Below are 23318 nucleotides of genomic sequence, written 5' to 3'. Positions count from 1 at the left end.
TTTTTTTTGTTTTTTGTTTTTTGAGACGGAGTCTTGCTCTGTCGCCCAGGCTGGAGTGCAGTGATCTGATCTCGGCTCACTGCAAGCTCTGCCTCCCAGGTTCACGCCATTCTCCTGCCTCAGCCTCCCGAGTAGCTGGGAGTACAGGCGCCCACCACCATGCCCGGCTAATTTTTTTGTATTTTTAGTAGAGACGGGGTTTCACCATGTTAGCCAGGATGGTCTTGATCTCCTGACCTCGTGATCTGCCCACCTTGGCCTCCCAAAGTGCTGGGATTACAGGCGTGAGCCACTGTGCCTGGCTTCTTTTTCTTTTTTTTGAGACAGAGTCTCGCTGTGTTGTCCAGGCTAGAGTGCAGTGGCATGACATTGGCTCACTGCAAACTCTGCCTCCTGGGTTCAATCATTCTCCTGCCTCAGCCTCCTGATTAGCTGGGATTACAGGCGCCCACCACCACGCCCGGCTAATTTTTTTTTTTTTCCTTTTTTTGAGATGGAGTTTCACTCTTGTTGCCCAGGCTGGAGTGCAATAGTGCAATCTCAGCTCACCACAACCTCCGCCTCCCAGGTTCAAGCGATTCTCCTACCTTAGCCTCTCAAGTAGTTGAGATTACAGGCATGCACCACCATGCCCAACTAATTTTGTATTTTTAGTAGAGAAGGGGTTTCTCTATGTTGGTCATGCTGTTCTCGAACTCCTGACCTCGGGTGATTCGCCCGCCTCAGTCTCCCAAAGTGTTGGGATTACAGGCGTTAGCCACTTCACCCGGCCTGGCTAATTTTTATATTTTTAGTAGAGATGGGGTTTCACCATGTTGACCAGGCTGGTCTCAAACTCCTGACCTCAAGTAATCTGTCTGCCTCGGCCTCCCAAAGCGCTGGGATTACAGGCATGAGCCATCACACCAGGCGTATTATTTTCATCCATCTGAGTTTTCTAACTTTCAGCAGTGAATATAGATTTTTTAATCCACTAATGGACTGGAGGGGAGGAGCTGCAGAAGTGCCTGTGGGTCACACTTCCCTCAGGGCCCATCCCAAGCTTACTACTAGTCCCAGACAGGGACCCTTCTGGCGCTGGCAGAGAAGTCCTGATTTCTGTTGTTGTGAAGTCTCCAAACTCCATTCTCTATCTTTCTCTTCTGGAGTGATTTGTTTCCCCAGCTTTCAGTCTTTCTCACCCTAGGACATAGACCCATGGATCTTTGAGCCTCATCCCACCCCTGCGTCCATCTCTAGTCCCCCGAAGTCTACTCTGGGCCCAGCACCTGGACTCCTATTCCTTGGGAGGAGGGTTGAGTCTACAGGAAGCACAAAGCAGTGTTGGACCTGGCTAAAGTGCTCGGGAGTCACACAGATGTGGATTCAGATCCCTTGCTGCCTCTTACTGGCTTATGGACTTAGTCATGTTCCTTAGATTTTCCATCTTTAGTTTGTTAATAACGCCACATTATAAAATGCGGTAAAGTACGCAAAACAGCCATACACAATGGTGCTCAGTAAATTGTTACTTCTTCGCTGTTAGTTATTTTCTTTATTAAAGGAAAAACTTTAATAAAACAAATTCAATTTAACAGAGTTTAATTCAGCAAAGAACAATTCACAGATCAGTCAGTCCCCAGAACCAGATTAGGTTCAGAGGGACTCCAGGGCCGCCACACAGAGAAAGGACAGAGGAAGGAAAGTGACAAATAGAAACCGAAAGTGAGGTACAGAAACAGCTGGACTGGTTACAGCTGGAATTTGCCTTATCTGAACACAGTTGGCTGTCTGTGATTGACTAAAACTCTGTGATTGGTATAAGACTGGGTTACAATGATCCATCCAGTTAGGTTATGGTTTACTATGTACAAATAAACCGTTAGGCGGAACTTAAAATATGTGAGGATGTGGCTTTAGGCTAAACTTAATTTAACAGCCTGTATTTCCAAGGAATTTACTAGCAAACCTGGTGTGTTATAAAACGGTGACTCTCATTTAGCATGTGGGGCTTAGCGTTTTTAAATTGGAGGGTGGCGTGGGGCCAACAGTTGGGGAAGCAGTATATAGAACCACTTAACCAGGTACCCCAACTAACTGCTGTATTTCTGCCACCTGGGAAAAGAATTAGCAGGCCAGGTTTTGTTTTTTTTTTTTTTTTTTTTTTTTTTTTTTTTTTTTTTGGAGACGGAGTCTTGCTCTGTCTCTCAGGTTGGAGTGCAGTGGCGCGACCTCGGCTCACTGCAATCTCCGCCTCCCGGATTCCAGCGATTCTCCTGCCTTAGCTGCCCAAGTAGGTGGGATTACAGGCACGTGCCACCACACTCAGCTAATTTTTGTATTTTTAGTAGAGACCGGGTTTCACCATGTTGGCAAGGATGGTCTCAATCTCCTGACCTCGTGATCCGCCCGACAGTCTTTTCAAAAATATAAACATTTTACTAAAGGAGGGAGAAAACATTATTTTGAAAGTTGGATGCATTTTCAGGTGGTTGTGTTAGGAATGGCGAGGTTCTTCCAGGGAAGAGAATTACTTTTTCATTCAGGACCATGCATCGATGGATGACTAGAGGTGATGCTGCCCCCTGCCGGACATGGTCAGGGGAGACAGGGAGTGAGGGAAGTCATGGAGTAAGAAACAATTTTCCCCTGAAGTGCTGGGAGAAGAAATGACTGGGCGGGGGTGCAGATGGGCATACAGTGACCCAGGCATTACATCAGCTGGAGCAGTGAGTGGGATTTGAGAATTCAATTAGGGAAGGAATTCAGAGTCACAGTGGACTTCAAATCTCCTTCTTATCCCATACTAATTATTTCTTAAACAGTTGGGGTAAGAGCTAGATTTTCTGTTATTTGTGATGGGTGCCTGAGCCGTTTGGGAAAAGGTGACCCTAGAAGGCCAGAGGAATTGGGAATGCCTGGGTTGCCTGTGGAGAGTTGAGTAACAGTCTCCATGTGCTGGGCACCTGAAGAAATTGCTCCTGAAGGTTAGTCCTAAAGTGTTTCATTTCATTATTTCCCATGGGAGGAGAAACTCTAGCTGAACTTAGCGACCTATATAGGACTTGGGGAAGGGCTTAGCAGACCTTTAGGGTCTTTGCAATGAATCTGACCCTATAAGTCAGCTGCAGCTTCTCATTGGTCTATACATACCTGTCTGGATAAAGGGCTCCTTTGAATATATCTGATCATCTCCTTTTGAAAATTCAGCAATTTCTCTCCTAGGAGACTGCTATTCATCCTACCTTTCTGAATACCCATTACTCCTTCTTCCTGCAGCTTGAAGGCAGGTCCACTCCTCCTCCTGGAAGCCTTCCCTTGACTGACTCCTCGCTGAGTTCACAGGTATCTCATCCATGCCCAAGGTTGTGCCCCCTTCCCTGAGGTGAAGAGCTCTCAAGATGAGAGCTTTAGGTCCTGAGTTTAGAATGCCCATTTCTTCATGGATGTCCTTGGCTCTTTAAACTCATGGTGTCTCAGACCAATGAGATGATCTCCCTCCTTCTCATCTACTTAGACCTCTGATTAGCTGATGGCATAACCGTGTTCCCAGTCACACGGGCTAGACACTTCACCTGCCTCACTGCCTGTGTCCTGGCTCTATTATGTCTTCCAATTCTGCAATGCAGATAGGATGAGGGCTCTCGGGGGTAATGCAATTCACTGTGTATCTGCTTAGGTATCAGTCATTCCTAAGCCCTCATCTTCGGCCAGATGAAATGCCTCTGCCCATGAAGTTTCACCTTGTTCTTTAGCCCAACATATTGCCCTCTCTTCTGTGGACTTTTCATGCCATTGCGCCAGCACATTCTCATGTTGCAGAGCATGCTGGCCTTGTATCACACTTACTGATGTCTGTGGACATTCCTCTACCTACAAGGTGAGCTCATTGTGAGCAGGATGTTTATCTGATCTACCCACTTCCTCATCTCAGTGACTTGTACTTATTTGGTCTCAGTAAATGAAGTTTTTCTGGCCATTAGCACATTATGTGTATTCTAATCACTTACTTGCCTGTATCTCCCACTGGTGAATAAGTTTCTTGAGGACTGGACTAAGCATGATTTAGCTTTGTGTCCAGTATGTGAACTGAGCACTGTGCCAGGCAAAACCAAAGTATATAATAAATGTTAAATTAAATGGGTGAAGGTAACTTCATTTATTATTTAGTATTTATTACACCTTAAATAACTCTAACATTAAAAGTTTAGGGTTAAAAAAATGAAAGGTTTGCCAAAAGCAGATGAGCCTATAAGGGAAATGGACAAGGAGAGACTAGAGATAGAGGAGAAGATCTAGGAGAATGTGGTGTCACAGGAAAGGAAAGAGTTTAGATGGAGAGAGACCAAATATGCAGCCAATTCGTTTAGCAGCATGGAGGTCTCTGGGGAGCTATGTAGAGTCATTTTTCCTTGGGAGGAAAGGGCCAGGAGCCACAGTGGGGTGCACTGATGAGTGAGTGAGTGGAAGATGTAAAGATGGAGGGAAAAAGTATTAATAACTTCTCAAGAACTTTGCCTATACAAAAGAGGAGGGTAATAGGGAAGCAAAAAGACACAGGAGCAGGATCCAGAGAGGATTTTCTTTTAAAATGGGGCATCACGAGTATGTTAAAAGCTGATAGAGTGGGGAAAACTTTCTGGGAAAAATATAAAACCTTTAATAATGTCTAAGATACTTAATTATATAAAACTATTTTTGCATGATAAAATCAAGTGAAACATTGGGAAAGAATATTTTTAACAAAAATAACAGATGTGACACACAATTTTGATGATCACAAACAGAGGTGCAAAAACAATGCATTTGTAACTGCATTCTACCTGCTTCTTAGCTGTCATTTCTATTTGTAGCAGAAGACAACCACACCAACAGACAAAAAAATTAAAATATCCCCTCAATGTTATTTAGTTATTTTTCTGTACTCATCCTTAAAAACCCAGATTATAGGTTCTGTCTTCAAGGAATCCATCCTTTTTCCATGCTTTGTACACATTTGTATTGGTCAACATAACACCATTTTGTAATTACATACCGCACATATGCGTCTCCAACCTGACCCTGAGTTTGTCGAGAGCAGAGACATTCTCAGTATCCAGTTTATGCCCATTAACTATGTTGATTCTTGTTGATTGATAGTCACGTAAGTCCCCTGTGGGCTTTGGTGTTTTGCAGTGTTAGGTAGGACTATTTCTGTATTTGTCACATTCCTAGAAGGACCGTTTTCAGTCCCCAGCAAGCTCCCCTGTTGCTAGTCAGAACCCACCTTCTCCAAATATAACTGTGCTCTGATTTCTAGCATCATCGATTAGTTTTGCCTGTTCTTGAACGTCATATACACACAGCTTGTTTTCTTGTGTCTGACTTCTTTTGTTCAACATTATGTCTGTGAGATCAAAATGTGTTGACGTACGTCAGCAGGTCAGCAGTTTGTTCTTTTTCCTTGTTGTGTAGTGTTTTATTGCATGAATGATGATTGTTTTAATAATAAATAATAATAAACTTTTTTATTTTGCTTTTTAGAGAAAAGGCTTTTCCTAACTCTAAAATATTATTTAGTCAAGGATATGTTTGGTTTTAAATGTTTTCCTATCTTACATGGGTCTCTAAAACATAAGGAAAACAAGAGCCAAATACACAAATGAAAATTAATGAATTCTTAGTTGAGTTCCTTTCCACGGAGTTGGGGAGAAGTTGGTCTTCCAGGGTTTTGCTGTGTAGGACCACCCTGAATGTTACCTTGGACTATGGGAGTAGCAGGGGGCTTCCTGAGTAGAGGGCTCCCTTTCCTGATGTGGTTTATGTCTCCTCCTGTCTCCTTGCATCGGCAATTTCCAGTGAGATGAGTCAGAAAACGGCCAAGGAGGGTCCCAGGCTCTCCAAAAACCAGAAGTACTCCGAGCACTTCAGCATACACTGCTGCCCGCCGTTCACCTTCCTCAATTCCAAGAAGGAGATAGTGGATCGGAAATACAGCATCTGTAAGAGCGGCTGCTTCTACCAGAAGAAAGAGGAGGACTGGATCTGCTGCGCCTGCCAGAAGACCAGGTGAGCGGCCGCCCAGCCCCGCGGCACCGGCTGGGCACAGCGCGTGGTCTCGGCTCCCAGCACGCCCCTCCCGCTCCGCACCCCACTCTTCCCCCTAGTCGGCTCCGGGTCAGGCTCGGACACCGGAAGGCACTCCAGGGAGACTGGAAGGTGGGTGGGGGAGCAGGGCCTTCCTACCTGTTTCCAGCTCCTGCCAGCGTCGCTTAAGCAGCAGAGGAGAGCCCTGGCTCCCGCCTCCAGCTTCTTTTGGCCCTCTCAGAACCAGCCGCCGTGCCAAGTCCCCTCAGAGGCCCAAGCAACAGCCAGCTGCGCCCCCCGCGGTGGTCAAAGCGCCAGCCAAGCCACGGTCCCCTCCGAGGTCTGAGCGTCAGCCACGGTCCCCTCCGAGGTCTGAGCGTCAGCCACGTCCCCGCCCAGAGGTCCGACCACCGCCAGCCAAGCAGCGTCCCCCTCAGAAGTCCAAGCAACAGCCGCGCAGCAGCCCCCTCAGAGGGCCAGGCGCCAGCCGTGGGGGGTCCCCCGTCAAAGCTTCTAGGTTCTGGTAACACCATCTCTTCCCTTTTGTTCCCCAGCCCTAAGGTTAGTAGCTGCTTCCTGTGTTTACTAACACCGGGCTGTCTCCATGGCCCTCTTCAGCCTTATTACCCAACCTGTGTAATCAGCTCCCTGCATTAAATCCCCTCTGTTTGAAATACCTAGTGTGGCTTCTGGTTTCCTCCTAGGTGCTATTGGTGCATACTTCAGGTGGCTGTGGCCATTGCTTCCGTTGTCTAATAGGACTGGAAGTTGTTAATCTATCAATTGAGATTATTGACCACGGTAACAGATTGAATAAATGAGTTCCTCAATGCCTGTGCCTCAGGGAGATAACGAACGGTGACTCTAATCAATATCTGTATAAGTAAAAGGAGAGGGTAATCCATTGGACCCATCCATCCTCCCAACACACTTCATCTGATGTCAATCTCAGTGGCAATACCATTCATTCATTCACTCATTCACTTACTCAACAAATCCTATTGCATACCTGTAAAGTTCTATTTGATGTGCTGGGGGAAGGGAATATGGCAGTGAGGAAGCCGTGTTGTTTGAGATTCACCAGGACCAAATAAGAGAATAGGTGTCATCGTGTAGGGATCAGTGCTCTATTGTTTTGATAATATGCATGTACATGGGACCATGAGAACCATAAGCAGGGAGTTATTGGCTCTGTAGGCTAGGTTTTTTTTTTTGTTTGTTTGTTTTTTTTGAGCAGTTTTAGGTTCACAGCAAAATTAAGGGGAAGGTACAGAGATTTCCCCTATATTCTTGCCCCAATACACACATGGCTGGCCGATTTTTAAATTTTTATTTATTTATTTATTTATTTATTTATTTATTTATTTATTTTACAGTTCTGAAGGTATATCAGCATGCCAACTTTTTAGACCTTTTACTATTTGGAACTGAATCTGTTTATAAGTTAGTAGCGGGTGTTAAGTGTATTTGAGATTCTCGTATCTACTCTGATACCCAGCACTTGTGTAGCATCTACTATGTGTAGGTATCACATGATGTTTACTGATTTAGTAGGAAGAAGAGTCAATGGGGGAGAATGTTAAAGATGCCCCTAGAAAATGTGGTTTTGCAGTCACCACTAAGGCCTGGGTATGTGCCTTTTTAGTAAGCATTCACCCCTGCAAGGTACAGTTACGTAGACAGTACACAGACTACACAATGAGCAATGCTGACCTAAACAATCCGTAAATGAATAATCCAGATTATTTGTGATGTGAGGTAAAGAAATGTGGAGAGTGACAAATTTATGGTACCAAAAGTGAAAGCATTAAAAAGGCACAAGATTAGGCAAGTTTAATTTGTGAAGGAAGTAACCAGTCACTAAAACTTTAATAGCAAGTTGTATGACAGGTTACTTAGTCATTAACTGAGACCCTCTTAAGGAGCCTGAATAGAAGGGTCGTAGGATAGGTAAGTATTGATATATGGAAGTAGTTAGAAAATGTATGAAACAGAGGAAATTAATTGTATAAAAGGTATGTCGCCTATAGTGGTGACTTTGGGTGGCTGGAGTTCAATCAGGACATGGAAAGGAGTTAGAAGACAATGAAAGCAAACTTCACCATACCCGCAGATTTGTCTGGGCCTAACCTTGCTCAGTGTATTCACCTAAGTTCAGGAGATACCCTAGTGTTGGCGTGCTTTGACTCCCTCAGTTAACTAATCTCAGTGGGTATCAGAGAAGGTGCCTCCACAGGCTGTTATTACCTTCTCAGCCATTGTCCCTTACCTGGGAACAGAGGATCTGAAAGGCTTCATTCATAATGTCCCATGACTTCACTTATGCGCTGAGTCCTACTTGAGATACTCCATTTTTCCTTCTTAGATTCCCAAAGGTCTTCAGGTAATATATTGGAGCCACTTCTTCATCATATTGTCTATTCCTTTTATTGATACTGATTGACTATTTTGAATCACAGGAGTGGGAGGCAGGTTGATGTGATGGGAAATATTTGCTCTTAAGCAGAGCTACTAACTTGCACATGAAGAAAGGGTAGAAAAGATTCTCTGAAGCCAACTTGCTTTCTGAAACAGTGCTATTTCTGAGGTATTGCTTTTAGAGGTTAAATAATTTTGGCAAAGGCCTAACTGGATTCTTTTTTCAAGGTCTAACTGGATTCTTTTTTTTTTTTTTTTTTTTTTTTTTGAGACGGAGTCTCGCTCTGTCACCCAGGCTGGAGTGCAGTGGCGCAATCTTGGCTCACTGCAAGCTCCGCCTCCTGGGTTCACACCATTCTCCTGCCTCAGCCTCTCTGAGTAGCTGGGACTACAGGCGCCCGCCACCACACCTGGCTAATTTTTTGTATTTTTTAGTAGAGACGGGGTTTCGCCATGGTCTCGATCTCCTGACCTCATGATCCGCCTGCCTCGGCCTCCCAAAGTGCTGGGATTACAAGTGTGAGCCACCGCGCCTGGCCATTGGATTCTTAATAACTCCCTTGGATAGGTCTTCTCAAAAACCAGAGAATGATTTAATCTTAGGAACCTCTTGTACGATTTCCAGCATCCTGATTAAACATGGTAGCATTCTTAATATTTGATAGGAGGAAACCATGGCATCTCCCTCTTAGTTTATTCTGTCCTCTCAGTTCTAAGATTTTAGGATTTCACAAGGTTGTCCTTGCCTTTGGGTTTAAAAGGTATGTCCTGGGCCTCTTTTGGTTTCAGTGTTCTGCTTTTGGGAGCTGGGGATCTGTGGTTCTTTGAAAACCACCATGGCTGTGGGTGGTTCATTTGGAGTCAATCAGTCACATGTATTGGGAAGGGCTGTGTGTGCCTTTGACTCATTCTTTTCTGCACAGCATGTTTTATATTATTAAATTGAGCCCTGCACACAAGCAGCCTGGAAGACTATGATTTTCCAGGTAACAGCAGAGCTAGAGAAAAGGCCTGAGCTCTTTGCTTTCTGTTCAGGCTCTTGTTCTGCCTGTGTCTCAGGTTGCATTATTGCTTTTATTAGTTTGGGTGACTGAACTCTTGAATTTTGCCCTATCTGTGGCATATACTCTTTCCTATCTGGGAGCAGGCCTTTATACATCCTGGCGGTCCCTATAGCACAATGCTATGCAGAACAGATGCTTTTGCAGAGGCCTAGGTTAGCCAGAGAGGCTTCCAGTCCTGGGAGCTGTGTGTTGTTTTGGAGTGTGACGCCTCTGCCTGGTCACAGGTCCTTACCTGGTCCAGACCACATGGTTAACTATGCCTTCTCTGATAGCCTTAACCCAGTTGTCTCTCATTCTCCTTCAACACTCGTTTTTTTTTTTGTTTGTTTTTTTGAGACGGAGTCTCGTTCTGTCGTCCAGGCTGGAGTGCGGTGGCGCAATCTTGGCTCACTGCAAGCTCCGCCTCCCAGGTTCATGCCATTCTCCTGCCTCAGCCTCTCTGAGTAGCTGGGACTACAGGCGCCCGCCACCATGCCCGGCTAATTTTTTGTGTTTTTAGTAGAGACGGAGTTTCACCGTGGTCTCGATCTCCTGACCTCGTGATCCGCCCACCTCGGCCTCCCAAAGTGCTGAGATTAAAAGCGTGAGCCACCGCGCCCTGCCTCAACACTCGTTTTATAAATCCCTGATTCTAGATCAAGCTCACAACCTGCCTGCATTGGTTTTCCAGCTGCTGAGGATGGTCATGTGTGCATAGAGCTGCTGAGCACAGTTTGGGAAAAGCTTTATAGCCTGGTGGGTTGGTGCCACCACAAATGGATGAACCCCAGCCACTCCCCAGACTGCCCTGGCTCCACCAGCCCCCACACGTTCATCAGAATATGCATCTGTCTTTAAATCCTTCCCCTCAGCCTCAGAGGATGAAGCATTCATTCACTGATGAGGCCAGTATCCCACCGCTCCCTGTGATCTTCCAACCTCTTATCTCCTTTGGGGTCTTGCTGTACAACTTAGCAACCCCCCTAACCACTTCAGCCTTTGTATCTTGTCTCTTTCTCATTAGCATTTCGACATGTTTTGCTCTCTCATATTGACCGTGTGTTCATGTCTGGCCCTATCCTCTTTTCTCTCTACCTTAGACAAATTTTTAAAAGAATAGTGTAAACTCGTCATCTTTACTTCCTCACATCCCATTTGCTCTTCAATTCATTGTGTTCTAATTTCTTCCCTTAGCGCCCCCTGCCCCTGGAATTCCTCTTGTGCAGATTCCTCCAGAAGTAACAATGCAGGGGCAAGAAGTTTATTTGGGAGGTGAAGGGGACACTGGAGGAATGTGGGAAGCAAGACAAGGAAGGGAAAGAGCCAATTAAAAAAAAGCATTATCTAACCAATTCTCACTGTGGGTTCCTGGAGCTTAGTCCTGCCGAGGACCTCTGGCGAACAGTGTAGACATGTGTGTCAGTTATCTCACCGGAGGGGTGGAGGAACTGGGATATTTATACACCAGTTCTCGTCAGTCATTAGTCAGCCAATGCTGCTTCAAGGATGGGGGCATTCATTCTTTGACACATCTAGCTTGTTAAGGAGATGGCAAAGTGGGCTGCAGCAGCAAGATAAAAGCCCTCAGGAAAAGAAAGGCAAGCGCTGGCACCTGGAAGTGGGGCTGAGCACAAGAGTGGTAAGGGCAAGGGGTTATGGGCAAGGCACCAGTAGTGTTTGCTCTAATGGTTACCTGTGGCCTTCATGCTGCTTTTCCTAATGAATGCTGAATCCAATCTGTTTATCAATGGTGCTTTCTGTTGGATTTGTTGGGCTGTTCTCTCATTTAGTCTTTAAATTCTCTGTTCTCTTGGTTTCTGTGACTCTTCTTCCTTTTCTCTGCAGGAACTTTCCTTCTCCATCTTCTTGTGAGTGCTTCCTTTTCTGCCAATTGCTCAACCTTGAGGTCCCCTAGGGTTCCATACTGAGCTCTCTGCTTATATGATTTTGCCTTCTCTTGTGGTTTCAATTATGACTCGCATGCTGATGACTTGTAAACCTTAATTCATCATTGACATTAATGTATGAGCTTATTCACTCAGCAGATCAATTTGATGTTGGAAAACGTAATCTGTCTACACTTGATTTCTTTCCTACAAAGCTTGTTCTTCTTTTTGTTTGCTATCTCAGCAAATAACACAGCTGTCCAACTAATCCCCCAAGTTGGAACCCTAAGCACATTGTAACTTCCAATTTTCCCCTGCATATAAATGCTGGCCAATTTGACTTTCTGATGGGAAGGGGTGCAGGATTGAGATCAAGCTAGAAACAAAGTAGAGGGAATAGAGGTAGTTGATAAAATAAGGCTCCTCCATAGCACATATGGCCTTTGATGGGAACAAGAAAAGCTGTGAGATTGTGCAAAGTAGAGAGAGACCTATTAATAGGCATTAAGATAGAGGCAGGTCATGCCCGAGAATGAGCGAGCTAGAAGTTTGAGAAGGTTAGGGTACACCTGGAATGTTAGAGACCAGGCTTCTAGGCAGTAGTTAGGGCTGACTGAGCTCAGCTCAACAGAGCTGTATATAAATAATTTGTTCTTAAGGAGCTCCTTCTCCAATGAAGGAAACAGACTGCCACCTCTGAAATTATCAGTGGAATCACACAACTCCACATCCACACTCTGCTTCTCTTCCAACTTGTTTGCCAAATGCCCTCACAGCAACTGTTCTTAAACTTTACCATGTGCCTCCAGTGCTCTGACTCCTCCATTTTTATCTCCATCTATCAGACTCCACTTTCCTCGCTTTCCAAATTAGAAATGATATCCCCACATTTTAATGTCTTTCACAAATACCCTAGAATCCCCTGCCTTCTGAATATTTGTCTTACACCCCTGGGAAAACCCCAGCCTTTGATGAACCCAACTAACTGGCTTCACCATGTTTGTTTTTGGACAGCTAAGCATCACTGGAGAAAAGCACACAGCAGGACAATAGTAGCTCAGTATAAGCAGAATTGTGTTTATCCTATCACTAAGCATTTTCCTTTGGGCAGTTATAGTTCAATTGCATGCATTCAGACAAAAAAGGAAGCATGTACCTCAAAAATGTCATGTATGCACATGTAGTTTATATGCCCACACACATACTTCACATGTATCAGGCTTACTGAAGTATAATTTACATGTGGTAAAATTAAACTCTTTTGGCATACATTTCTATGCACATAGTCCTATGACTACTGCCACAAGTAAGATATAGAATATTTTCATTACCCTTCAAAATTTCCTTATATTTCACCTATGCAGTCAACTCCCCAGCCCATAGTAACCACTGACCTATCTTCTGTCCCTATAGTTTTGCCTTTTCTAAGATTCCATATAAGTGGAATTACGTATTATTATAGCCTTTTGAGTCTGGCTTCTTTTACTTAACATAGTGCTTTTGAACCATGTTGTTGCATTTTTTTTTTTTTTTTTTTTTTTGAGGCAGAGTCTCACTCTGTTGCCCAGGCTGGAATGCAATGGCGTGATCTCGGCTCACTGCAACCTCTGCCTTCTGGGTTCAAGTGATTCTCCTGCCTCAGCCTCCTGAGTAGCTGTGATTACAGGCATGTGCCACCACGCCTGGCTAATTTTTGTGTTTTTAGTAGAGAAGGGTTTCACTATGTTGGTCAGGCTGGTCTTGAACTCCTGACCTCATGATCTGTCCACCTTGGACTTTCAAAGTGCTGGGATTACAGGTGTAAGCCACCGCGCTGGGCCCCAACATTTTAATCTCTTTCAGAAATACCCTAGAATCCCTTGCCTTCTGAATATCTGTCTTATACCCCTGGGGAAACCCCAGCCTTGGATGAACACAACTATATATATAGGCATCCATATACAGTATATATGTATATAGTATATATACATATGCATCCATATAGTCTCTCTCTCTATATGTGTATGTTTATATGTATGTGCATATATGTATATACATACGTGCACATGTGTGTGTGAGTGTGTGTATGTGTGTGTGTGTGTGTATATGGATTCACATACCACAGTTTGCTACTTGCCAGTTGAAAGACGTTTGTTTCCAGTTTTGGTGATTATGAATAAAGCTGTGAACATTATGTGAACATAAGTTTTCCTTTCTATTGGGTAAATAACTGGGACTGGTAATGCTGGGTAATATGGTAGATATTTGTTTAAACTTCTAAGAAACAGCTAAATTATTTTCCAAAGAAGTTGTAACATTTTGCATTCCTACCAGTAACCTGGGCTTATTGTTAGCACTTGGTACTGCCAGCTTTAAAAATTTTATTCATTCTGATAGGTACGTAAAGGTATTCATTGTAGTTTTAATTTTGCATTTTCGTAATGACTAGTGAAGTTGAGCATCTTTTAATGAGTATAAAGATAATCCACCAAAGACACTTATTTGGCGAAATCTTTGCTTAAATCTTCTACATATAAAAATCGGATTGTTTTATTATTGTATTTTGAGGGGTTTAAAAATATTCTAGATACAAGACATTTATTTTTATTTTTATTTTTTTTTTTTGAGACGGAGTCTCGCTCTGTCGCCCAGGCTGGAGTGCAGTGGCACCATCTCGGCTCACTGCAAGCTCCGCCTCCCGGGTTCACGCCATTCTCCTGCCTCAGCCTCTCCGAGTAGCTGGGACTACAGGCGCCCGCCACCACGCCCGGCTAATTTTTTTTGTATTTTTAATAGAGACGGGGTTTCACTGTGTTAGCCAGGATGGTCTTGATCTCCTGACCTCGTGATCCGCCCGCCTCGGCTTCCCAAAGTGCTGGGATTACAAGCGTGAGCCACCGCGCCCGGCCGATACAAGACATTTATAAACAATATGTTTTGCAAGCATTTTCTCCAAGTCTGTGACTTGCCTTTTTATTTTATTAACAGTGTTTTGTGAAGAGCCAAAGTTTTGACAAAGTCAAATTTATCAAATTTTACTATCACACTGGTCTTTAAAAATAAAAAATTATTATTTTTTATTTTTGATACCCCAGTTTCTTCACCTCTCTGATGAGATACAGATGAGATACTGATGTACAGGTCTACACTGTTCCCCAGGGACCCCCAGCAGGGTCATACTTTTTGTGTTGTATTTAAGAAATCTTTTTCTAATTCAAGGTCACAAAGATATTTTCTTGTAGAAATTTTAAATTCTAGGTTTTACTTTTACAGTATTATCCATTTTAAGTTATTTTTTTGTAATGGTGTGAAGTATGAATTGAGGTTCAATTTTTTCGTATATGGTTTGCATATGGCTCAATTTTTTTGTAATTATTTCAACATCATTTGTTGAAAAGTTTCTCCACTGAATTACCTTTGCAATTTGGCCACAAATCAGTTGATCATATATTTATGGGTTTATTTCTAGACTTTCTATTTTTTCTATTAATTTATATATCTTTCCTTTCACCAAAGCCATACTTTATTACTGTAGCTTAGTAGTAAGTATTGAAATCAGTTAGTGTGAATTCTCCAACATCATTCTTCATTTAAAAAAATTGTTCTGGTAAAAAATTTCCTAGCTTTTTTACTTTTCCATATAAATTTTCATTGTATCAGGTTCTACAATATATTATGGTAGGATTTTGAAAGGAATTGTGTTGAGCTTGTAGCTCAATTTGGGGAGAACTATAACAATACTGAGTCTGATAATTCATGAACATGGTATATCTCTCTATTTATTTAGGTCTTTTTTTGTTTTGTAGTTTCTAGTACATAGATCTTGCACATATTTTGTTTGGTTTGTACCTAAGATTTTATGCTTTTTGGTGATATCAAAAATAGCATTCTGTTTCAATTTTGATTTCTAATTGTTCATTGCTAGTATATAAAAATATAAGTGAATTTTGTATGTTGATCATGGATCCTGTGATTTTGCTAAACTTACCTATTCTAGATTTTTTGTGGTAGATTCTAGGGTTTTCTATATTGCAACTTATGTTGTCTTTGAATAGAGACAGTTTGATATTTTTCTTTTCAATCTGTATGCCTATTTTTTGTATATGTTTCGAACTGCTATTTTGTTTAAAACATTTAATTTTTAGAGAAATATTTTAACAAGATTAAATTCTTGCCAAATTGGCTCTCTGGCTTATTGCAAAGGATTACAGCCTGAAGGCCCAAGCCTAATAACACAGGGTGCTTAGGTTGGGTTGTTAGTTTATTCCTGTGCTTTCTTTATATCCTCATTTCAAGATATGGCTCAACTTTCCTCATGGCCTATTGACTGTTGTACTGTATCATCAAAATAGAAAATGGGCACGAGCATTCTTTGGATGTAAAGAATCACAGAGGTCCTAAATACTATTGGAATTACTATAGTGGTAATTGTTCAAAATTGCCTGATGTCATCTTAATGGTTATGAGAGATGGTTACCAAAGCTCTAGGGATTGGATTTACAAGGTGGATTCAATTTCAGTTCACACTGGGGGACAATCTCGGTCTTGGAGGGAGTTAACATCTTGAAGAACAGTCATGTGGTAGTTGTCCATGTGTGGGCCAAAGACTTATGACACTTTCTTCTCAAACCCTACATGGCCCTGAATTATCTGTTTCCTCTATTCAGCTATGTGGGCAGTCTTTATAATTTAACCTTTCAAAGCTGTGCTACAATACGATGACTAGAGAATTTTATATAGGGCATGACTTTTCTGTACTAGTGACCTGTTATTTTCCTGTTTTGGGTTTGTCAGGGTGAATGATGTGGGGTATTTTGTAGAAGCAGAGTCTAAAGAGTCATCATTATTGGCAGTGATAAGGGGTCCTGGCATAGCCCTCTGACTTAAGAGCCTTCACACTTCTTGCTGAGCAGATGGAGCTCCTTTCTGTGAGCTCCCTTGATACTTCCACTGCTATAATTTGGACATCTTTGCTGATCAGTTCACTTACTTGTCCATCTTCCTTGCTGGATGGAGTATGCATAAGTCAGGATCAGAGAATCTTACACTCATCCCCCCAGGGCCTCACTCAGGGCCTGGGTGATGTTATTGATGGAATGAGCCCTATAAATACACTTGCAGTCAGTCTGGCACAGTGAGAAGGGCAAGGGCTCTGGCATCGTTCCAACAATTGGAAATTAAAATGGAAAAAAAAGGCATGAATTGAAAAGGTTTGAGTCTGAGCTCTGCTGCCTGTGGATTTCCTGTGTCTGAATTACTTATTCTAAGTCACATTTTTCCCATCTGTAAAATGAGGATATTATCTATTTCATTAGTTCATCATATTATAGTACTAGGTAAGTCGATATTATTGGAACAATTATTTAATGGATACATTGTGTCATTTAACCCTACCTACTAGCATATTATCTCCAACTCAATTGCCTTCCCTGGTTGATTGGGAGTTCAGGGGCTGTTGCTATATAAACTGGTCACCCCCATTACCATCAATGTGGCTGCTATTGCTAGTAAAGTGCCAATTAGATAATTAAATGCTCATATTACCTAGGATGCCACAGTCGCTGATTGCAGAGATACTTGCTGAGGGTGATGCCTGGGATCTGTGGGCTTCCGTGCTAGTCTCAGCACCTGGGTTTTATATTCAGCAGTATCCATGGGGAGTTCGAAAACATGCAGGCTGCCACATGTCTGGAGGTCATACAGGCAATCCAGAAAGTGTAAAGAGATTCCTTCCTCAAATTTCAAGGGATGTGTTCCAACCTTCCAGGCTACAATTCACTGTACAAGTTTTAATAACATATTTCTGCATTTATTTTTTTCTGGTATCCTCAATCCAGTTTGAAGGGTATCAGCTTTGCTAGCTTGATATATCATTTGGGATTTTAAAAATGGTATTGCTAATATCTGAATATAAATTTTATTTCTAATATTAAAAACTTTCCAAATTACACAAAAGCTGTGATCCTCATAAGTTTTGTCTCTAGAATAAAATTATGTGACATTCCTAACGCATGCATTTTGGTTTTTGTGTATTTGTTTTTTAAACTAAGAACTTTGATGATGTACTGAAACTATTTGACATAGCCTCATTTCAAAGGCAGTCACATAGAGTTCTGCTGTCTAAATAAATTAAAGCTGATATCACACAACATTTCAGTTGGGTGAGCTTGCAGGCAATGCTTGTCTGGGCCACATACTTACAATGTTTAATGTCTTTATTGGATGTTGTTTATCTCCTTCTTGAACACGATTTGTTCCCCCATCAAAGTGGAAACATGTCAGTATGTTCACAATTTTATAAGTGCATATACTCTATGTGTATATGTATGTACGTTCACATCTTTACGTTTATAAGTAGTAAAATTTTTTTCCAGGAGTGGGTGTACTTTAATTTCCTTTGTGTTTTTCTATGTTTCAAAATTATCTACAATGATTAACCAGAAAAGCAATAATTATCATACATAAAATAGAACTCTTAAAGAATGTCTTTCCTAGGCTCGGGCCAAGAAAAAAATATTATCATATTATTTTTGGCCAGAGACTACCAGAATTAAGAAATTAAAGAGAGGGATTTTGCAGAATAACCTCAAAGGTAATCTCAAAATCCACAATTATATTAACTGAGCACAGAGAAAGAGAGAGACTATACATCACCTACCTATGTCATGTGTTTTTCTTTTTCTCTTTGTAAACCAGATTGAAAAGGAAGATCAGGCCGACCCCAAAGAAGAAGTGACCAAGGAGGAGTTTAAAGTGAATGAACGGCCTCGGCTCCTGGACTCATTGCTTCACAACCCATCTACCCCTGGATGAAGTTATCTGGCTTCAAATATTATGCAGGGGCAAACACCTGCTGATGCGGCAACTGCTGATGCTCATGGTCCCCATGGCATGGGGGCCTCAGGGCAGCCTGCCTGGAGGTGAGCAGGGCTATCTCTGTGTGTTGTACTCCAGTTAGGGGGTTCCAGCAGCACCCGCAGGCTCTAGAGCTTAATGCACAGTTCTTTTTGTTTCACCTGCAGTCCTTTCTTCTCCAGGATATGCACAGGCCTCCAGGGTCTTTCATGGCTCAGGGTCAGGTGGCTCAAGTGCCAACCCACATGTTGTCCTCCAAATATTCCCTTCTATCCCTGGCATCCTGTTGCTGAGCTCAACTTTTAATTTTTGACTTTCTCCTTTGTAATTAATCTCTAGCTGGATTTATCTCTTTCTCTGTGCCATTTGGTTTCCTTAATTAGTTCCCTGCCAGCCCATAGTCAGAGCTATAATTGGCTCTGGGGAAGATCCAACTTATTTTCTGAGTAAGATATTAGGCTGCCATATGATCCAGAGATGCAAAGAAATCCCTAGAGACTGTAGGAGTTGTCGAAATCCATGTGTCAGATGTAGCCAATGAATTGTGTCAGAAGCAGAGAGAAAAGGCCTGAAAAGCTGCTCTCTCCCACTCCTCAGGCCCTTGTCTCCGACCTTACATGAGGCTTTTTGAACATCTCCTCCTAGCCCAGCTGGGGTGAGAGCAAGTCCTCTAAGGCACTGCCTTTGAGCCTTGCTCAGCCCATCTGAACTATCCCAACTCTAGAATTGACTGCTTTCAAATTGTATGACCTTGGGAATGTTGCCTGGCTTCAACCACAATGCCCTATCCCCAGCTCCTCTCCCAAGTGATCCTAGATGCAGGGCTGCTTCCCCCCGACCCTACCCCACCTCGGGACACAGGCTCATGGCCTTATGGCACTTCTCCACCAGAAGTGGTGCTCAGAGTTCCTATTTCCACATCTAACCCCCTAATTCCTGGGAAAGTCTGAGGCCTGGTCCCCCCAGTGCTTTCCCTGGCTGGCCTCTCCACATTTTCATTTGATCGTAGAGTGAGATCAGGAAAAATAGGAGAGGAGTTTTGCCTTGGGGGAGAAGAGAGTTAAGTGTGGAAAGGGGTGACTTATAGGAGGTTAAGCAGTCCAAGATTTCTCTCTCTGTGTAGGAGGCCATTTCCTGATGTGAGGGGGTTTGAACCCAATTATAATGGGACAGGGTTGGGCACTGACTTCCCATCCCTTCTCTCTCTTTTTCTCCCACTATCTATAGCCCAAAACTCTTGTGGAGCACTTTGATCTTTAGTATGGCCTCTTGGTCAGGGCCATAGGAACTAACCCCGATCCTCACTCCACCAGAATCTACCACATCCCCTACAGACAAACACATGCTGCGGGGAGGGAGTTTTCCCCTGGGTCAAGTGGAGGATCCTTAGATCACCTTGTGCTCCTGTGGACTGGTGTGTGTGTGTGTGTGTGTGTGTGTTGGGAAACAGCTTTCAGAGAATGTCTTTGGGCTCTCATTTTCTCTCCCACACACAAATACTGGGGACTTCTCCAAGTCCCTGAGGAGCCTGACCACTGAGGCTGATCATGAGACGACTGTACGCTGACACACCCCCTTCAGGGGCCTGGCCTTGACTTAGGGCTGCACTATATCCTCAGCAACGGCCTTGCAGGATCGCCTTTTGGACTGCCTTCCCTATTCAGCTCAGAGTTGGGGCGGTGGGAGAAGAGGGGTTGGAGTGAATCCATCTCTATTCAAATTCCAGCTGGGGTTACTCTAGGAGTCTTCCTGGCTTGTTTTGGGCCCAAACTTAGCTACATGGTTTATTGGCTCCCAAAGTCGGGATTGAAGAGTGAAAATATGCAAGCAATGAATCCTTCTGCACACTCCTCCCCAACCTCTCCAGCGCTTTTCTACTTAGGAGGCCAGTGAAAGGGAGGAGAGGCCATGCCCTAGCCCACAGGGGACAAGGTTCATTGTTCTTCCAGACTTGGTTCACTCTGCTTTTGATTCAGAAGCTCTTTCCCTACCCAGCAAGACTACACTTTCTTGCCTACTTTCCATTCTTTCTTTTTGTGCATATAAACGGTATGTTGTGATATATTCTCAGTGCTTGTGCCCATCTTGGAACTCTGTTCTTGCTGTTCATCCCACATGTGATACTCTGGTCCAAGATCTTGGCCAGGTGCCTTCTGCTCAGATATCATCTCAGAGGTGCTTCCCTTGAAAACTCGGTGCTGTTTCCATAGTTACTCTATTTGATCACTCTAAGTTTGGTTGTCTTTATAGCACTTGTCACCCTCTGGAACTATTCTATTCATTTATTTACTTTAATGCTTGGCTCTTTTCCCCTCCTAATGTAAACTCCATGATTGCCAACACCTGTTTACTTGCTACGGTTCCCCCCTCCCCCCACATTCCTAACACTAGTAAGAACTCAATAAACACTTGTTGATGGAATGAATGTTTGTTTGTTGTTTTTTATAGGAATATTTTTTCAAAAGTTCAGATATTTTTAAGAAGTCAAAGGTGTCTATTGTATTTAGCAACAAGGAACTGTTGGTGACCTTATAGGACGGTTGAGGGGGCCAAATCAGGCTCAGGTGAGAGGATCAGGCACGGAGCAGGGGTGCCTTTTCACTGGAAAAGAGGGAAGGAGAAAAGGAGAATGTAGATTCTGGTGGATTTGCAGACTTAGTAGCAGGACCTTGAGGCAGTTTCTGCCTGTGGTTTTGATTTCCTCTGTAAAGTAGGAGATGAGGCAGCCTGTTCACAATGTGGATGATGGTGTTGGGGTCAGAGGCATGAGGATGGGAGAGAGAGTTATAAAGAAATCATTTCAACTCACATCTTTGAAATGACCTATATAATTCTTTCTCCAGATGAATTTATAGTTTTATTTATTTAAAATTCAAGATAACATTTTGCCACTACATTTTTGCCTACAACTTCATATTTAGATCTAAATCTCAGATCTAAACTTGAGGCTCGTATGGTTTCAGGTGGAAGGAATAAGAGTTGGAGAAAGAAATGGCAGAGTCTAAATTTCCCAGTGAATAAAGATTCATGAGGAAACTTTGATGAAGGGAAGCTGTAAAAATTCCAACAGATTACAGGGAGATGGACCTGTACTCTGAGATAGTAATTTGCTCCCTGTCCATCTAGGCTGCTGTGCTTACACCAGAAAATGTGGAAACTCAGGGCTGGAAGGGCCCTGGGAGGGCTTCCTGCCTGACTCCATCACACATGTCTCTGTCCAGCTAATAACACCATTACCAGGTACTTAGTATCTCTGCTTGAATAAAATGAAGTGTCCTTAGTGGACAAAGATGATACTGCTGACCCAAGGGTCAGGTGTGCAGTTGTTACTTAGAGAAAATTTGCATACTCACTCTTTCTATTGTAGTAGAGGTATACACTTGCAAGAATGGTTGGGTAAGGGGAGTGATAAAATAACTTCTTATTGAGCATCAACTATGCATTCACCTTACATCACAGGATGCTTTGTGTTTGTAAATGGGAAATGAGAGAGATTGTCATGACCCCCATGGCCACTGAAACCATGACCTTTACCTTACTACCATGATGCAGCAACCTAGAATTTTCTAAACAGAGATTGGTTTAGAGTACCCTGGGGTACTTGGAGATCCCACTGTATAAGATAAGAGGAAGGTGGAGCCAGCAGGACTTCAGGCCATACCTTCACATCAACAGAAGTAGTGTTTAGTGTCTATGCTGACTTCTGACTTCATACAGATAAAGGATTCCACTGGAACAAAAAGAGTCTGACTACATTTTCACGAATGCAACAAATATTGATAGAATCATTATGTTAGTGGTTTTCTAAATGGTTTACTGAATTAAAGAGTGTACTATTTGACATCATAGGTTTGAGTTTAATTGACTGGTATTTCAGTGACTACTTATTTCCTCTTAGGCAACAGTTTACCTACCATCAAGTTCAGTGCTTTGACTTTGATCAGCTGACTGGGTTTATCCAAAGTACAGGTGAGCAAAAGAACACAGATGAGGAAACAGTCCTGATAATTATTCCTATATTTTTAGTTTTAAACAAATTTATGTAAAAGTATTATATTTTACATGGCACTAAAATCCATTTCTGTTGCATAAGCTACAATGACATATAAACGACATTGGTAAACATAAAATAGATTTGAGGAGACTGGAGAAAACAGGAAGCTACAGCTTAAGTAGTGGCCTTACTTCATAGCAAATCAGTTATCTATCATAATTCGATCATTTGGCTCAAAAAGATCTCTTAATAAAGCTCAGTTCTAAAAAAGTATTAAGTCTAATTACCAACATTCATATTGGATTTTGAAGCATATGCACTCTCTTAAGAGTCAATTCACAACTTGAGGCTGGGGATCTGTGGGACCCAGTAGTGGTATCTGGAGAGGCTGGTGGGCTCCTCCCTAGAACCCAAAAGGTGCAAGGATTTTGTAGAGGGAAAGGTAAATAATGCCAAGTTACTGGGGTCTAGAAAGAAAGTTTTCTCTTGGATCAAGAGAGTGTAAGTTTCCTAAGTTCCTTCAGCAGGGATGTTGGTCCTTTAGTTAGGAGGTTTAAAATCACCAGGAAGTAAGGGTGAGGAAGAACATCTGGGTCCATGTTTGAGAAGGTGACTGATGGTGGTGGAAGTCCTTCCTGTGATGAGTTAATGATGCGTATTTCTGATAAAGATGGGAAGTTATTTACATCAGCATTAACCAAATCTACCCTTCATGCAGAAAGAAAGAGCTGTTGGGCCATTCTCTATTAATGAAACCATACCAGGGTCAATCTTAGAGTGTCTCTGAAATACACTGAAAATACTTCTCTGGCTCAGGTGGTGGCCCATGCTAACTCCAGGCAGTTCTACTTGATTAATGATGCAATGGAGATAATCCTATTGCATCCACCATCAAGGAGAGTTGGGCAGTCTGTCATTCAGAGAAAGTGGGACTCAATAGACATTCTATTTATTAATTCAATCATGTTTACATGCAGATCAAAGGGTAAAGTTTTTCTTTACACTTATATATCCTTCTCTTCCAAGGTGGAAGTCCATTCACAACCAATTCACTGCTAGGCAGACCTCTTTCCTAACAAGAACAGATGGATGGCATAG

General features: G+C 42.7%; 2 protein-coding genes across 9 annotated transcripts in view; both read left to right on the top strand.

Moving 5' to 3' along the window:
• Positions 1-23318, top strand: part of MOBP (myelin associated oligodendrocyte basic protein) — a 63027-nt gene that overhangs the window by 28316 nt on the left and 11393 nt on the right. For 5 of the 8 annotated variants that reach the window (XM_058442736.1, XM_058442735.1, XM_058442734.1 and 2 more), the window contains exons 3-5: positions 5818-6027; positions 6287-6606; positions 18068-18291. In XM_058442736.1, the coding sequence (XP_058298719.1) occupies positions 5822-6027; positions 6287-6572 (492 nt within the window). In that variant the 5' untranslated portion in view covers positions 5818-5821 and the 3' untranslated portion in view covers positions 6573-6606; positions 18068-18291. Of the gene's footprint in view, positions 1-3258; positions 3325-5817; positions 6028-6286; positions 6607-18067; positions 18292-22124; positions 22196-23318 lie in introns of all 8 variants that reach the window. The other 3 variants (XM_058442737.1, XM_058442738.1, XM_058442739.1) reach the window with 3 other exon arrangements.
• The window catches only part of LOC131384052 (keratinocyte proline-rich protein-like), a 67463-nt gene continuing 65759 nt past the window's right edge, over positions 21615-23318 (top strand). Inside the window, exons 1-2 of the mRNA XM_058442808.1 lie at positions 21615-21622; positions 22125-22195. Coding sequence (XP_058298791.1) covers positions 21615-21622; positions 22125-22195 — 79 coding nt within the window. The remainder of the gene's footprint in view (positions 21623-22124; positions 22196-23318) is intronic.

Source organism: Hylobates moloch, unplaced genomic scaffold (assembly GCF_009828535.3).
Source record: "Hylobates moloch isolate HMO894 unplaced genomic scaffold, HMol_V3 SCAFFOLD_8, whole genome shotgun sequence".
Lineage (NCBI taxonomy): Eukaryota > Metazoa > Chordata > Mammalia > Primates > Hylobatidae > Hylobates > Hylobates moloch.
The sequence above is the reverse complement of the archived record's forward strand: the minus strand, read 5'-3'. Positions and strand labels throughout refer to the sequence as shown.